The sequence below is a fragment of the Polistes dominula genome, unplaced genomic scaffold (assembly GCF_049000335.1).
Source record: "Polistes dominula isolate Pdom_NZ unplaced genomic scaffold, Pdom_raw_medaka contig_33, whole genome shotgun sequence".
NCBI classification, from domain to species: domain Eukaryota; kingdom Metazoa; phylum Arthropoda; class Insecta; order Hymenoptera; family Vespidae; genus Polistes; species Polistes dominula.
In genome coordinates, this window is record NW_028300998.1 from 945,506 (window position 1) to 961,471 (window position 15,966).

The 15,966-nt window shown below is 33.8% G+C and overlaps 2 protein-coding genes across 9 annotated transcripts in view; one reads left to right on the top strand and one right to left on the bottom strand.

Moving 5' to 3' along the window:
• Ih (hyperpolarization activated cyclic nucleotide gated potassium channel Ih) overlaps nt 1–3,169 on the bottom strand; it is an 80,014-nt gene extending 76,845 nt beyond the window's left edge. For 3 of the 7 annotated variants that reach the window (XM_089173470.1, XM_015317350.2, XM_089173466.1), the window contains exon 1: nt 1,395–3,169. In XM_089173470.1, coding sequence (XP_089029596.1) covers nt 1,395–1,432 — 38 coding nt within the window. In that variant the 5' untranslated portion in view covers nt 1,433–3,169. The remainder of the gene's footprint in view (nt 1–1,394) is intronic. The other 4 variants (XM_015317355.2, XM_015317354.2, XM_015317353.2 and 1 more) reach the window with 2 other exon arrangements.
• A 3,858-nt stretch (nt 3,170–7,027) lies between these two features.
• Nucleotides 7,028–15,024, top strand: Oga (O-GlcNAcase). Of its 2 annotated transcripts, XM_015317362.2 has the most exons (13): nt 7,028–7,371; nt 7,579–7,630; nt 7,697–8,030; nt 8,110–8,554; nt 8,627–9,210; nt 9,292–9,612; nt 9,691–9,865; nt 11,669–11,722; nt 13,239–13,324; nt 13,416–13,585; nt 14,201–14,396; nt 14,504–14,663; nt 14,752–15,024. In XM_015317362.2, exons 1-13 carry the CDS (start codon nt 7,302–7,304, stop codon nt 14,886–14,888), a joined length of 2,784 nt encoding a protein of 927 aa, XP_015172848.1. In that variant the 5' UTR covers nt 7,028–7,301; the 3' UTR covers nt 14,889–15,024. The 2 variants fall into 2 exon arrangements, with proteins under 2 accessions (XP_015172848.1, XP_015172849.1); XM_015317363.2 differs by lacking the exon at nt 11,669–11,722.
• Nucleotides 15,025–15,966: the final 942 nt, after the last annotated feature.

Consider the following 15,966-nt stretch of genomic DNA (forward strand, 5'->3'; position numbering starts at 1 on the left):
CAGTTCGTGCGACGAGTGTATTAGCTAACGAGGCAAATTAAGAAAGAAAAATTTGCAAACTACCATGTTGAATACAAAATACAAATGAAACGTGACCATCGTTATGAAAGTGTTAAGCTCTACTGCGTTGACTATCGTTAAAAAGAAGGAGCAAAAGAGAGAGAAAGAGAAAGAGAGAGAGAGAAAGAGAGAGTTTGTTTCGCTGTGAACTCTCCTGCTTGATAAACTAATGTCATTCTTGCAGCCAAGTTTTCGCGATAAAAAGAATGATTTTTGTCTAAAGAGAAGGCTAACGAAGAAACGTTATCAATCGATAAAATCGATGATAAACTTTCGATCTTACCGATCCTCTCTATTGATATAGATACAAGGAGGAGAAAAGTTTGCACCTCATTTTACTCCGAAACGTTCGATCTACTTGAACAAAGCAGGTCGTTCATTCAACAAAGCAGTAGCAATGACAGCTCAATGGCTGCAAAATGTGGGCTAACCCTGAGGGTACGATTTTATTGGAGCGACGATAAAAGGTAGTTCTATGAAGGAAATGACGACAATTTCAAAGCGAACAAAGAATAAAAATACATGTTTGTATAAAGCTGAAGAAACGAAGCGTGTCAATGACTAGGTCGATGTCAAATCATCGATCGATTTCAATTATTTTCATTTTTATTTCTTTATCTTTTGCGTTAATAGTCAAACAATCGTTCCCTTATCAATTATTTACATGTCCATCATTTTCTTAGGGACACGTTTGTATATGTTTCAAAGTTAAACCTTTTGACGGACCTAATCGTTCAGAAGAAAAAGCAACTCTGTAATCTTCTCGATTCTTGCCCAGAAAAACGAGTAGCCTCTTCGAATGGTTCTTTCGATATTTATTAATTCGAAAGAAATATATAACGTATGCAGATGTCGTGTCATAGTTTAGTTCGAATTTAATCTCCCGAGTCGTCCCCAGGTACCTCGCTGCTGCACTAGTAAGTATTATCAAAGAACACGCACGAATTTTATATAGGGCGCATGTGCTAATAATCTTTACGATTTATTAACTCGGCATAATAGTGAAAGCAATTGAACGTCTGAGAGGTCCGTTCTCTATTAGATAAAACATATTAATGATCTTGGGTTGTTTCCTAATTAATCGTTCGTTCGTTCGTTCGTTCTACGTAGCTACGCTAATATGAACGAAAAAATATATTAGACGTTGTACTACGTAAACATCACGTGCTTTTCCCATCATGCGCAGCAACGAACGCATCTAGCCAAAGATACGGTAGTGTCGTAGCTCGGAAAATCATAGAATCGATGAAAGAATAGAGTAGATGTGAGTTAAAAGAATCTAAAAAGAGAAGTACCTAAGTGGATCGTATAAGATTTATGTATAAGATACTTACGGATGGGAAACGCGCCTGTGGAGGCTTCTAACAGACATGGTCTTGTTGCGACCCGTTCCTTCGAAGGAAGCTTGAAAGATGGTCCCGCTTCCAGCGTCGGTTCCGGTGTAAGTCCCGACGTAGGGTCCAGCGTCGAATCTGGCGTCGGATCCAACGTCGGTAACGGAATCGGTTCCAGGATCGGTTCTAGGTGCGGCGGCAACGTCAATGCCAACGTTACCGTTTGGCGTGACGCGGCGCGAGGCAACCGAGCCGGGAGAGGCTACGAGTTGGTCTCCCGTCGGTGCCACGGTCACCGCCGCCGCCGCCGATGCGAAGCCCCCCGAGGTCGCCAGAACGGCGCTGTTGATAGTGGTACCGGTGCCGGCGCCGGTGCCGGTGCCGGTGCCGGTGCCAGTGCCGGTGCCGGTGCTGGTGATGGCGGTCTGGTTGCTCCTGACGTTGGTACGTCGGAAGGGGCCCGACGTACCCAACAATCGCCGTGCTAATCTGCGGGCGAGCCGACGGGCCAGGCGCGCCCCTGCACCACCGACACCCACGCTGACAATATTTCTGTCCCACCCCCCGTGTCCAGGGGGTGGTACAAGTTGCACGGTTTACCCCTTCAAAACCTTCCTCTTTTTTTCCTATATTTTTCGTCTCTACTTTCCCTCCAGGACCTCTTGAGCGCTCCGAGACTCGCTTCTCTTCCGTCCTACGCAACGAATTATCCAGCCTCTTTGGCTAACTTTTTGTCTCCTTTATCGCATTTCCTTACGCAATAAACACAACGTTAAAAATTCCGTGTCTCTTTGGCTCAACGACAACGATCCCCTAGTTGCCTGCGAGGTCTAACGATTGCCACGAAAAATCAAATTAACCAAAAGATTATCCAATATTCAATGTAAACGGCTTGCAAATGTACCTAAAATGTGTAAGTTGGGATCATCGATGGATTTAAATAAAAAAAAAAACCGATTAGCCCAAGAGGTACGATCAGCCTCGTGCTATCGAAACGTTCAAGGGAACGCTATTTCCATATTTTCGTCCTTGATCGTATCACGAACAGTAAAAATTTTGTTTGCGCCTCGCGTCAAATTAGCTTTCACGAGTCTCTGCGAGAATTTGCGTGATTCTTCTTTCGCAAAAAGCATCGCGCCACCTCGCTCCATTTCTCTTCGAATCCACGTGTCTTCCTTCCCCTTCTCCTTCTTCTCCTCCTCTTCCTTAATTCACCTTATCTCCACCCTCTAATATAGCTTAGTATCACAATGAACAATTTTCCTACGCTTAACCTTAAGATTATAAAATCACAGTCGCAAATTGATACGGATCCTGTCGTGCGAGCCCTTTCCTCCCTTTCGCGCGAGTTTTTTTCTTTAGGCGTCGTCGCGAGAACGACGATCGTTCTCTCGGACCACTTGCTCGGGTCTATGTCGACGCGCATGAATTTCTTCAGGCTTTATCCATGTAATGAAATCCGGATGATTGAGAGAAACCGTGATCGTCGTTCGCACACCGTTGCTCCCTACGGGACGGATTGCGTCTGCTCATCGATATCGATACTAGCCGCCTTTAGGAAAAGCCTTTCTGATCTTTCACCGGCTTCACTCGGCTCAGCTCGGCTCGGCTCGCGCCACGAGGCTCTCGTGCTCTTTGTTCGAACGAATGACTGCTACCATCACCGGCACAACCACTACTACCACCACCTTCTCTACTACCACTACCACCACCTTCTCCACCACCACTACTACCACCACTACCACCACCACCACCACTACCAGCACCGCCACCACCGTCGCCACCACCCTCGCTCCCGCCCTCACCCCCTCTCTCGCCCTCACCCTCGCCCACGCCGCCACCTCCACCACCACCACCACCCGCAGCACAACCCTTCCTCGACTCGGCGAATCAGCACGCGATATCTTGCGAAAATCAAAGAACTCTCGATCTATTTGAATCCTCCCGATTCTTCCCGCGCTTTATCGCATTCGCCGATATCTTTGAATCCTGCGTAATCGTACGACTATATCTTGTATGAAAGAAACGAGAGACGAGCAATGCCATTTTTTACTTTTGTCCTCTTATCTTTGATCCTTATTATTTATCTTCTTTCCCTTCTTCTTGTGCTTCCTCTAATACTAATTTGCACTGTTATACAACAATAGTATCTAAGTTCTATCGATCAATTTCATTCCTCCGTTTGAAACCCGTTCCTTCGTTCCACGATTGTACCCTCGTCTAACTTCATTTTCGGTGCACTATTCCTTCGAGGAAAGAATGATACAGATCTTTGAGATGTTGGGTGGCGCGTATCGATCGAAAATCATCAACTGACATATCCCTCCATACCCCTTCTCTCACCCTCATACTCTCTCTCTCTCTCTCTCTCTCTCTCTCTTTCACTCTTTTTTCTCTTTCTCTCTCTCTCTCTCTCTCTCACTCGTTTCTCTATATCTCCCACTCGCTCTTTCTCTTTAGAAAACTCCACAAGATAAGAGAAGAGGTCGCTCGAGCGCCAACCGGAACTCAAAATTACACCTCTACTTTTTTTCTATCCCTTTCTCTCCTTTCAATTATTTTGTACGAATCCTCTTCGGTTTCTTTTCTTTGAACTTTCATCCCCCATTCCTTTTAACTTCCTCAATCCACTTGCAACTTCGACGACGTATTCCTCCTTAGATGTATCAGTCAAGTCTGATTTTCATGTATTGCATCGTTCTTCTTTAGCTGCAATAACACATATCCAAATTTTATTATATAAATACAAACTCTATCACACAAAATGACTTATAATAAATAAAGTTAATACTTTTCGCGCTCCCTTTCTTTCCTTATTTCTCTCTTACCCTCAAATTTCCACCCTATCCAAGTTACAAGATGACAATTCGGTTCTTGTTATCGAGCACACCCTAAATCTTGATACAGCACTCTTACCTTATCGAGTAAAACGACGTAACGTTGTGCTCTTGTAAAGGTAACAGTGTCGAACGTAACAGAAACATTCGCTTAGGTATCATCAAATGACACTGCGATAGAGAAAGAGAATTCGGTATAATGAAAATCGAATCAAACGGTAGGCAACACTTTACCGATCGTCAATGTTTTCGGGTGTATGTTACGGTGTGCTTCGATACACGTTCCAGTCGCGATCATATTATTCGTTACTCTTAACTTTGCGCTTTTTTCTACGCTTATTTATCTATCCTCTTATCCTATCTCTTGCTATTCCCTCTCCCTCCCCCTCTCCTATTCCACCTCGCTTTGCGCATTCCACTCAATTGGCCCACTCACTCGTACTTGTTTTGCCAAAGAATCTACTTTCGCACCCTCTCATCCATCCATCCATCCATCCATCCATCCATCCATCCATCTATCCATCTATCTATCCATCCATCTACCTGTTTCCGTTCTTTAATTCGACCGCTTATTCATTCATCTACTTCTCTACATATCCACCGTTCCCTTCCTACCCCCCGTCAAAGCTCGTTTATATGCTCCGATCGTAAAACGAATGTAAGAGAGCGTGATATGTTCCTTCGGTTTAAGACGATGCCATGCATGCGCGCCGATCGTCCTTATTGATTACGACGCATTGCTGCGTGTAGAAAGCCGATCGCTTCGCTTTTCTCCCTGAAAAGGGACGTTCGTTTCCAACGTCGTTAGATGAGAACAATGAAAAACGTTTCCTTTGAACGATAAAGCTAGTAAACGCGAAAGGTATATACTACTGTGTAAGCCCGCGATAGGTGCAAGCCACTGAGCGATTACTCACTCTGCAACAGTGGCTACTGTTATACGCGATCAAACGTACCATTGACTTTGACGTTAGGCGGCTGATAGCCGGCCTCGCACTGATACCGTACCGCCCGCGCTGTAACAACCACGACCTGACTACATCCGCCCCCTCCCGCATCACCTACTCCTCCTCATCCTGATTCCCTTCTTAACTCTTCTACAACCACCGCTACGCCAACGACGTACCGACCAGCCAAAAAAACACAACCCTCTTTTGCAAACGATTTGGGCGCCGCGTTACGACTTTTCTCGAAAACGATTCTCCTCCTAGATGACACTTCCTTTCTTCGATTGCCTTTTTATACGAGATTCCTCTTTCCTTCGCTTCTCTTCTATCCTCTTCTCTTCTCTTCTCTTCTATTCTCTTCTTTTCTATTCTTTTCTACCCTCGACAATTTTCTTCTTGATCTGTCAATTATAAGCAATGTATTAATCTAATCATTTGTACCTACATATATATATGCAATAATTTACAAAATTCTATCATTATCTTATCCTAAAGATTATCTAATCTTTACAATTGTATTACTTTTGATGTTTTCAATTATTTTCTTAGAAAGATTTCATCAAATACTTGTATCGGTCAACAATTTCCTAACATTGATTCAAGTAGAACATATCAAAATTATTACGTGACTACTTTATTGATATGAATTAATAATGATATCATAAAATTTATTTTACCAAAAACTAATCTTATAATCTAAGCAAAGTTATATTATTATTCCATTAATTTGTATGTTCTACGCTCCTTATTAGATGATAGCTGCACAAATTCAACGTTTAACCCTTTCTATCAATTACTTTGATGTTTAAATTAATAATTGGAACAATAACGTCTTCATATCCATTGAAGTAATTAACAAGTGAATCTGCAAAAGAAGAAAAAATTAATTGTTCGTTTTTGTCTATTCTAATTATTATTCATACTTTAAAAAGGTACAAATACAATAGCATAAGAGGCGCGTGCCGTGCTTCTAACGACATCTATTAAAGATAGGTGCAAGTAATTGCGAAAAAACGAACTTTGGTATAAAACTTAAATAATTAGTAGATGAATACTTATTTATAAATCCATAAAAACTGAGACCATTAGATGTAATTAAAAAAGAAATATATTCGAATTGATTATGTTTAACAGAAATATTTCATTTATGTTTCACGTGATATGCAAACATTTTCCATACGAAGGTAACTTCAACGCAATAAACATCACAGTTTCAAAATCAATGGACAAGACTATATATTTGAAGATTATGATAATGCAGTACAGTTTTAATATTAATGTATAACTTCAACTACACATACTGATAACTGTAATAATAAACATTTTACTTTGTAATTATTTTTGAATGAAATAAGTATTCTAATATAACAGCAAGGAGAGTAACGAATAATTGTCGTTCCTCAATAATGGCACTTGGCGCGAAGATCCAAAGATGATCATGCGCATGCGCACAAATGATATTCTCATTTTTCTATTTTCATTTGATTTATTATTTACATGCAAATATTTCCCTATTTATATTCAATTAATTTAATTAATATAATATTTATAATAATCCAAAAGGAAAAAGAAAAATGAATAGATAAAAGTTTCAAATTCACAATTATTCGCAAATTCGGCTGAAAATAATAAAAAAAAACAACTTCTATTTATATCTTCTCTCGAGAAACGATATTAATCGAATCATACATATCGACTTTTTCTGTCTAACAAAATATATCGTTTTTTTAAATTTTCCTTATAGAAAGAACATTGTTGTTTATAAATAATGATTCTTTATTTAAATTTGCGATGGCGCCACGTATCAATAAACATATTATTATTTACCGAGTCGATTTATCGAAAAATCGTTCGTTATCGATCGGAACGGTGAGGGCGCAGCTTATAGGAATACGAAATTTCGATGATCTTTCTTGTGTATTATGTGACATACTGATTTTGCCTATATTTTTTCTTTAAAAAGTAATGTTGAAATAACAAGCAGCTAAGACGTGCCTTACGTTTTAATAGCTTATCGTCTCTTTATTTGCTTAACTTGGCACAAAGTGAGTTATTCTCGCTAACAGATCCTTCGGCCATCTTATCAACTCGATTCTAAACAAACGTGCCTCAACGGATCCGCAATGGCGGAGACAAACGGGGCCGCAAATTTAAACACAAAAAATGGAAATTTTATTTGCGGTGTTGTAGAAGGTATATAAACAATATTAAATTATTCTTCTGATTTTATCATTATAATATATTTATTTGTGACTTTATAATGAAAACCATATTTTACTTTATTGTGGATACAGATGTCTTATTATTTATGTATTTTGTTTCTTTTTTATTTTTTTTATTTCATTATTTCTCTTGTCTCATTAATAATAATAATATTACATTAAAATTTATTTTGAATAGGATTTTATGGAAGACCATGGACAACGGAACAACGAAAAGACTTGTTTCAAAAGTATGTTTCTTAAAATATATAGAATATATGTGTCAAGGAATACAAGAATTTTTGTTATATTTGTAGACTCAAAAAATGGGGAATGGATTCATATTTGTACGCTCCCAAGGATGATTATAAACATCGTGCTTATTGGAGAGATTTGTATACGGTGGAAGAAGCTGAACATCTGACGGGTTTGATCACAGCTGCTAGAGAATGCGGTATTACATTTTATTATGCTCTATCTCCAGGATTAGATATCACGTATTCCAATGCCAAGGAAGTGGCAGCGTTAAAAAGAAAATTGGAACAAGTTAGCCAATTTGGTTGCACCGCGTTTGCCTTATTGTTCGATGATATAGAACCAGAAATGAGCGAAGCAGACAAAGAAATGTTTCAATCATTTGCACATGCACAAGTATTAACATTTATTCTTGATCATTTTTCCTACATCCTTAACATATTTCATTATATTATTTTGTTGTTGTACCGTGCAGGTTTCTGTAACTAATGATATTTTTCAACACCTTGGACAACCTCGTTTTCTTTTATGTCCAACACAATATTGCGCTACTCGAGCAATACCTAATGTATCTTCTTCTGAGTACCTGAATACTCTTGGAATGAAATTAGCTCAAGAAATTGATATAATGTGGACAGGTCCTAAAGTAATATCCAGACTTTTAACCATTGAATCTATTGAAGAAATTACAGAAGTTCTTAGAAGACCACCTGTCATTTGGGATAACTTACATGCTAATGATTATGATCAAAAAAGAGTTTTTCTCGGACCTTATTCCGGTAGATCACCAGATCTTATTCCTAAATTAAGAGGTGTTTTGACCAATCCTAATTGTGAATATGGTGCCAATTTTGTTGCTATTCACACATTGGCACAATGGAGCAGATGTAACATTGATGGAAAGAGAGATTTAAGTCTGAGTATGTTTTATATTTTTCTTCATTTACATATTTTAAACAGTATATTATAATAAGTTCTATAATGTTTCATAGACGACACTGTATCTGCTGATATTAAATTAGAAACAGAAACGGAAGATGGAGTTATTGGAGAAGACGTACCTTCAACTTTATCTCCAAACATGTATCATCCGCGTCATGCGTTGAAAAATGCAATAAATGAATGGTTATCAGAGTTTAATAAGAAAAAAGCAGCATGGGGTGTTATAGCAAAACCACAACCATGCGTTGCCCCAACAATACCAATTCCAATTATTCCTTCTGTTAATACATGTATGAGTTTGACATCCACTACAACGACAACGGTTCCAGCAACTCCTACACCAGTAACTAATTCTAATCACTTACAAGCATTGGCTGAAGTATGTTCTACTGTCACAAGTAGCGATAGTTTTGCCCAACCTTCTACTGGACCTATTATGAATTCTTTAGTATCTGATACCAAAGTAATCAGTGAACCTATAGTTTCAACAATATCTCCCAGTATAGGAAATGAAGCAATTCCATCGATCATGTCTTCGGTTGAGCCAATGGATTGTAACACAACTCCTAGTGATTCTCCTGCTCATGGAATAAAAATACATGTAGAAGATGACATCATGGTAGAAAATACTTCTGTGAGTCATTTATAAATTTTATTTATAGAATTTTTACATCAATGTAAATTTGTATTAATTTTTTCAATCAAATGTTCATAGACATGTAGCGAAGCTTCTGCAGGTATGCAAGTAGATGTAGATGCTACTTCACCAACGGTTAATGGTACACAAATGATTATCGAAAATGATAGTGAAACTCATGAGAATAATGATAATATAGATCAAGATAGTTTGTCAATGAAAGATGCAGACAAACAATTAACTCAAGAGGATCTATGTTTGTTGTGCGATTTATTCTATTTACCATTTGAACATGGTGGTCAAGGTATTCAATTGTTACAAGAATTCAACTGGCTTAAGAGCAATGCTCACGTTGTTATGAAAAAATCAAAGGAAGAAGATGTTGCTTCGCAATCTGATGTAAGTAAACATAATTAATTAATAATTTATTTTGTAACGTGTAAATTTCACTTCATTATTTCAATAAAAATATTTCAGATTGAAGAGTGGCATGCTCGTGCAGCTAAAATGAATGATATGTGTAACGCAGTAAACAGATTATTTCAACGACTTACCTATTGTAATAATCGCGAACTATTATATGATTTATATTCATATATGTGGGACATGAGAGGAGTTGTATCATTACTAAATAGTTATGTAAAATGGTTAGGTAAGTTATCTCTGTTACAAATACAAGTTTTTTTTTTTTTTTTATAGTAGATTAAATTTTCTGAAAATAATCTATTCTTTTTGAAAACAATGTAACATTTGAAATTGTACATATGAATAATGTCCATTGAAATATGCATTGAAAATGTGATTACATATTTCAATTAGTAAAATGTTACACTAATGATGAAAGTCTACTAAAATGCTAATATGCTGGTACAATAATTGAATTTCTAAAATATATATATATATATATATATATATATATATGTATATATTATATTATAATTTTATATTTCTAAAATGATCAAAATTAAATTAAGGTATATTAATTCAATTCTAAATTTTTATTCTCAGTTTACTGCTCACTGTACTTGAACTACATTGGCTATGTGGAATAATTTATTATAGCTGCTGACAAATGCTGTTATTGGCCTTTCTCAAAAATATTCTTATTTATTATCTGTACTTGTATTTCAGAACAGATTTATCTGCAACATTGGTAAGTCTAGCGTCTTTTTTAACATTTATATTTATTACACTTTTTATTTACAAGGAAGGTATACTTTTATTATGATTATGTTATTATACTTCCTAATAATAATAATAACATTTTAATTACAATTAAAAATCATGCTATATATTGATATTTAAATAATGAATTTCGAGTACAATATAAAATAGTATATTAAACGTTAACTTTATTTTCATTTTATTTCACTTCATGCAATTTTGGTTATTTCATTTTTATATTTCGTATTTAATTGTAAAATTATAATTATCAATATGATTATATTTAAAAAAAAGAAACAAAAGTTTCGATCGGAAAACATTCCATAAAATCTGAAAATTATTGATGTTGTACTCTTCAGTGCTATCCCATCACACATTATTAGAATTATACGATTGATGTGATAGGTGAAAATATTTCTTATTTTAAATTATACGCCTTTACTTAATATATTCCAAGAAAATAGAAGTTATTTATTTATGATGCATTTAATATAAATTTTAATCATACATCATTCTGTGGATCACATAATTAACAAAATTATTTCTTACATTTATTTCTGCGCTTTAGAAATGAATGTACCCCATGCGGCATTGCATAAAATTGGATAAATAAGATTGTTTCTAGAAACTTGAATCAAATTTATATATATATTTATTTGTGTTTGTTTGTGTGTGTGTGTGAGAGAGAGAGAGAGAGTGTGTGTGTATGCATCTGCCAGTTTAAACAAATTTTAATTAAAAAAAATCGATTGGTTTAAAAAATAAATTCTTGTTTACATATAATAGCAACATCTTATTTATGCAATAATTAATTTAATTAGGTCAGCCACACATAATGATGAAAATTTAAACTCAATGAATAAAATGACTATTCAAAATGAATATATATATATATATATATATATGAAAAATAAAACTAAATGTCGTGGCTTTCCTGCGCAAAGAAAAAAAATGACTGCGGCACAAAACTCTTACTAGATCAATAATATTTTTGGGAAACTATTTAATAGCATTTCTTCATGGATAAACAAATATCGGATTTGAAATCTTCTTGTACCAGCTATTAACATAACAATTGACTTTCTTTTACAGAACCTACTTAGCAGAAATGTATTTATAGTGTATCAGTCTTATAATATATATAATAAGAATTTTATTAATTAAATAATTATATTAATAATTATTAGTTTCCTAATATTGACATTTCTGCTATGGTAATAATATATGAGGAATGATACGATACTTTAATACGCTGACTAACTACTACTCTGTGTTTTTGTCCTGTTGATAGCATTTGGCAGATTCCCAGCAACGATGACAACGTATACCCAGGGAAGCTACACATGTATGCGATTCATCAGTTTTAAGTAATTTACCATTGCGCGCGCGATTCGCGAGACCTTGAATTTGAAAACAATAACTATTTGTGTTTTTTTTCTATCATATATATTCAAGGTTTTGCACACACATATTACAAACACATTGATTATTTTTTCCTCTTTAACATAAATAATAAATACGCGCGTAAAAGCTCTGCATTCCTATGCCATAGGAGATTAATGCGCGATTATTAATGCAATTTTAACGCATCATACCATAAATACAGACAGGATGAGCATACTTATTAATATTATCAATTGCATATTTATTTTAGTCGATTATATTTTATTACAATCATTGCAAATGAATATATCGAATGATTTTTCATTGTTTCATTTTACATTTTAAAAATATTTGTTTAATATTGACGAAGTTTATTCACTATTTATATTGTATTGAGTAAATTTGAAAGTAATATAATTTGCAACTATTTCAATTTTTATATTTCAGATGACTAAAATATTGTTTTGCAGATAAAGTATGTTCAATCTGATATATTTAGCCAAAAAAAAAAAAAAAAAAAACATCATTTTGATATAGATATATACAATTTCACAAACTCTTGAAACTTAATGATACTTATATGGTCAATTACGATAGAAAAATGAATTCTGACAATTGTCTTCTTTTCATAGCTTATTATTACAAATAATATTATTGTATGTCAATATTTTCTTTCAAGTAAATAATCGTAAATGGCCTGCAAAACAAAACAAAACAAAACAAAACGAAAAAATGAATACTTTCTTTTGCCAAGTTGCCTGTGCTAACTTAACTTTGCTTAGTTCCAGAAATTATATTCTTTCCAGGATAATGAGAGAGTTTTATTTCAGGTGCAATTTGGCAAGAGAAATGGAATAATAATTTCATTATACATTAGAACCAAGAGTTTATGATCATTAGAAAATAGTTTTTGTTTGTAAATTACAATCCTATCACTTTTCGTTTCTTCTTTTATAAACAAAACAAAAGCCAAAAAAATAATTGAAACACGCGATTTTATCTCACAAACATTTTCAATAATTTAAAACCTACTGTGTGCATGCACAGTATTTTTTATTTATTTTTTTTTTTTTATTTTTATTTTCTATTTATATTTTGTTTTACATATTTTATTAGAAAAAAAAACAAAAGGCAACTTGCCACTAAGTATTATTCGCATAATGTCATTTTTATTACAAAAAAAAAAAAGAAACAAATTAATAATTTTCAAATTGACATTGGTTTCTTTTCCCTTTTTATTTCTTGTATTTAGACAACGCCAGTTTTAAACAAGATAATTGAAGGAAAGAAAAAATGAAATACCATACTTTAAAAAAATCCATTTGTGCATGAAATAGATATATAAGCAAAATTGATGCCCAATGCAGTGGAGGCCATTTTCAATATGTTCGTAGATATAAAGCACGAATGAAAAATGATGTATTTAATAGTAAATTAATTACAATTTGTTTTTTCTCTTTCTCTGTGCTCTCAAATAGGGTTTTCTAATGGTTGGAAAGAAACATTTATGAGTGGTGATCAAGAACCATGGGTTTTTCGTGGTGGTCTTACAGCTGATCTACAGGTAAGAATTTGTCTTTCTTTTTTTGTTTTTTTTTTTCAAATAAATGTAAATAATCTTTGTGCATCTTTTATATATTGTTGTTTTATTTTAGAGATTAATTCCGGTGGATAGTGGCAATGATTTATTTGTTTATAAAGCACCAGAAGTACCTAGTAGTACAATATATACGATACGGCCCTATTTATCGAGCGATGAAGGAGCAGTTTATGCAGTGTGTAATCAAATTTCTAACTGCACAGGATCATCGGCTGTAGCAGACAAGTAAGTGTATATAGAAAATATTGTATTTTATTATATATTATTTTATAAACATTAAGTTCAACATTATTGGGCTCAACGAGCATGCCTGTATAAAACACCCTTTGTCGTCCAAAACCGCTCTCCAACCTCTCCTCCCACCTTTACCCTACTCACTGTTTCCCTTAACACCTCCTTTACCCTTTCCCTGAGCCCCTTTCTCATCCCTCTCTTCTTCATTTCCCTCAACAAAACACTCCGGTCCACATAATCAAATGCAGCCTTGAAATCCACAAATACCGCCACCATCTTCCCCTTCTCCTTCCTTACCTGTCTCCCCACCAAAATAATTTAACACGTAGACATTGTCTATCGTTCCTAGCCCCCCTTCCTCTCCACTTCCTCTTCTATTCTTTTCGCCAAAATAGCTGTATATATTTTATACAGGAAAGGCATGAGTGTGATATCCCTCTGTAATCTCCAGCCCTTTCACCCTCTCCTCTTTTAACTATCGGAATTATCATTCCATCCTTCTCCCCTCTACACCCTACTACAAATCTCCCTTGCCATTTCTAAACCCATTCTTCCAAGCTTCATTTGGAAATGTTATTTTATACATATATCATATTACTCTTTCAGATTAGTTGGCGGATTTTTAACATTAAGTCCTGAATTGTGTATGATTGTTGAAGATGAGAATGGAGTAGTAGGATATGCACTAGCTGCCTTAAATGTTAAATCTTATAACCAGAGGATGGCAGTTTCTTGGATTCCTGAATTAAAAATGAAGTATCCTTTGGATACTGGCATAAATAATTTACCACAGGATATTCAAGTATGTATATAAGTATAATGAATATGTATGAAAGTATATAATGTATATATTTTTAACATTGTTATGTAATAATGATTATTTGTCATTATTTGAATTTTTAATTAAAGGATGCAATACAGTATTTTCATACATTTAACCCGGATGTATCGGAACAACTGTGTAGACATCATCCATCTAAACTTCTATGCTCAATACTACCTACTGTAACAGATCAGTCAATTCCTAAAAGATTGATAACTTGTGTCTTAGCAGCTTTAAGAGCTAATGGTATAAATATTTTGTTTAATAATTATATACGATGATTTTACATATAAATTTGTTTAAAAAATGGATTACATTGTATATATTTAAACAGGTTCTTTTGGAGTTCATACAACTATGTGCTCTACGGATAAAGAAATGAATGAGTTTTATACAAAATTAGGTTTCGTTGAATTAAATCCAGCACAAGAGGAACATCCTGCAATTAAAACAATGTGTAGAAGTTTCTAACAGAGACTGAACACGTCGTTATTATTTTTAAATAAAGTATATATACTTGGATCTTCTACGAAGAAGAAAGGATTTATAACATAAACAATTTCGTAATCCAAGTAAAATTTGTTTACTACGAATTTGAAAAGAAAAATCTCCATTCTTTTTTACATTATTATTTTTTTTCTGTTTTTTTTTTTTTTTTTTCCGCTACTGTAATATATATATATTGATGAAACATAAGATGTATACTTTTCTCTCGCTTTTATCTCTTTATAGAAAAAAAAAAAAAAACAAACAAACAAAATGCATAGAAGTAATACAAAAAAAAAAAAGAAAAAAAAGAAAAGTATTTAATGTAATTAAATAATTTTTATTTCTCTCTTCCTTTCGTTAATTATATGATATTAACATTAAAATCCTCTTTCGCACTAATTGCAATTCCTTTATTACTTAAAGAAATGCCTAAAATTTTGATTTAGTTCAATTTATAATACAACATCTATATAAAAAAAAAAAAAAAAAATAAATAAAACACGATACTAAATAATAATAAAAAAAAAAAAATAAAATAAACTCTTTACTTTGAATAATTAGCAGATAAACAAAAATCTTACTGAACACGTTCATACGTATATAACAGGAATAAACAAAATGATGATTGTTGTTCTAACAGAAATGATGGTTACAACAGTATATATATATATATATATATATATATATATATATATATATATATATATATATGATTTCACTCTCCTTCGTCTATTTAACATAATGTGGTAAATACGTATATATCATGTATATATTAAAAATAAATACTGTATAAAATGTGGATGGTAGTATCCCTTGATAAAAGTTAGCAAAGGAGGAGAGTATACATTTATTTTTTTTTTTTTTTTTTTTTTTTTAAATATTTCCAATTAATTTTCTATGGTTTAATATTTCTGTTTTTACATACAACACACTATAATGTTCTAACGATTAATTATATTAACTGATCATTTGTGCAATTAATATATGTATATAAACATGGGATATATATCATAAAATGCCATTATTATTATTATTATTATTATTATTATTATTATGTGTG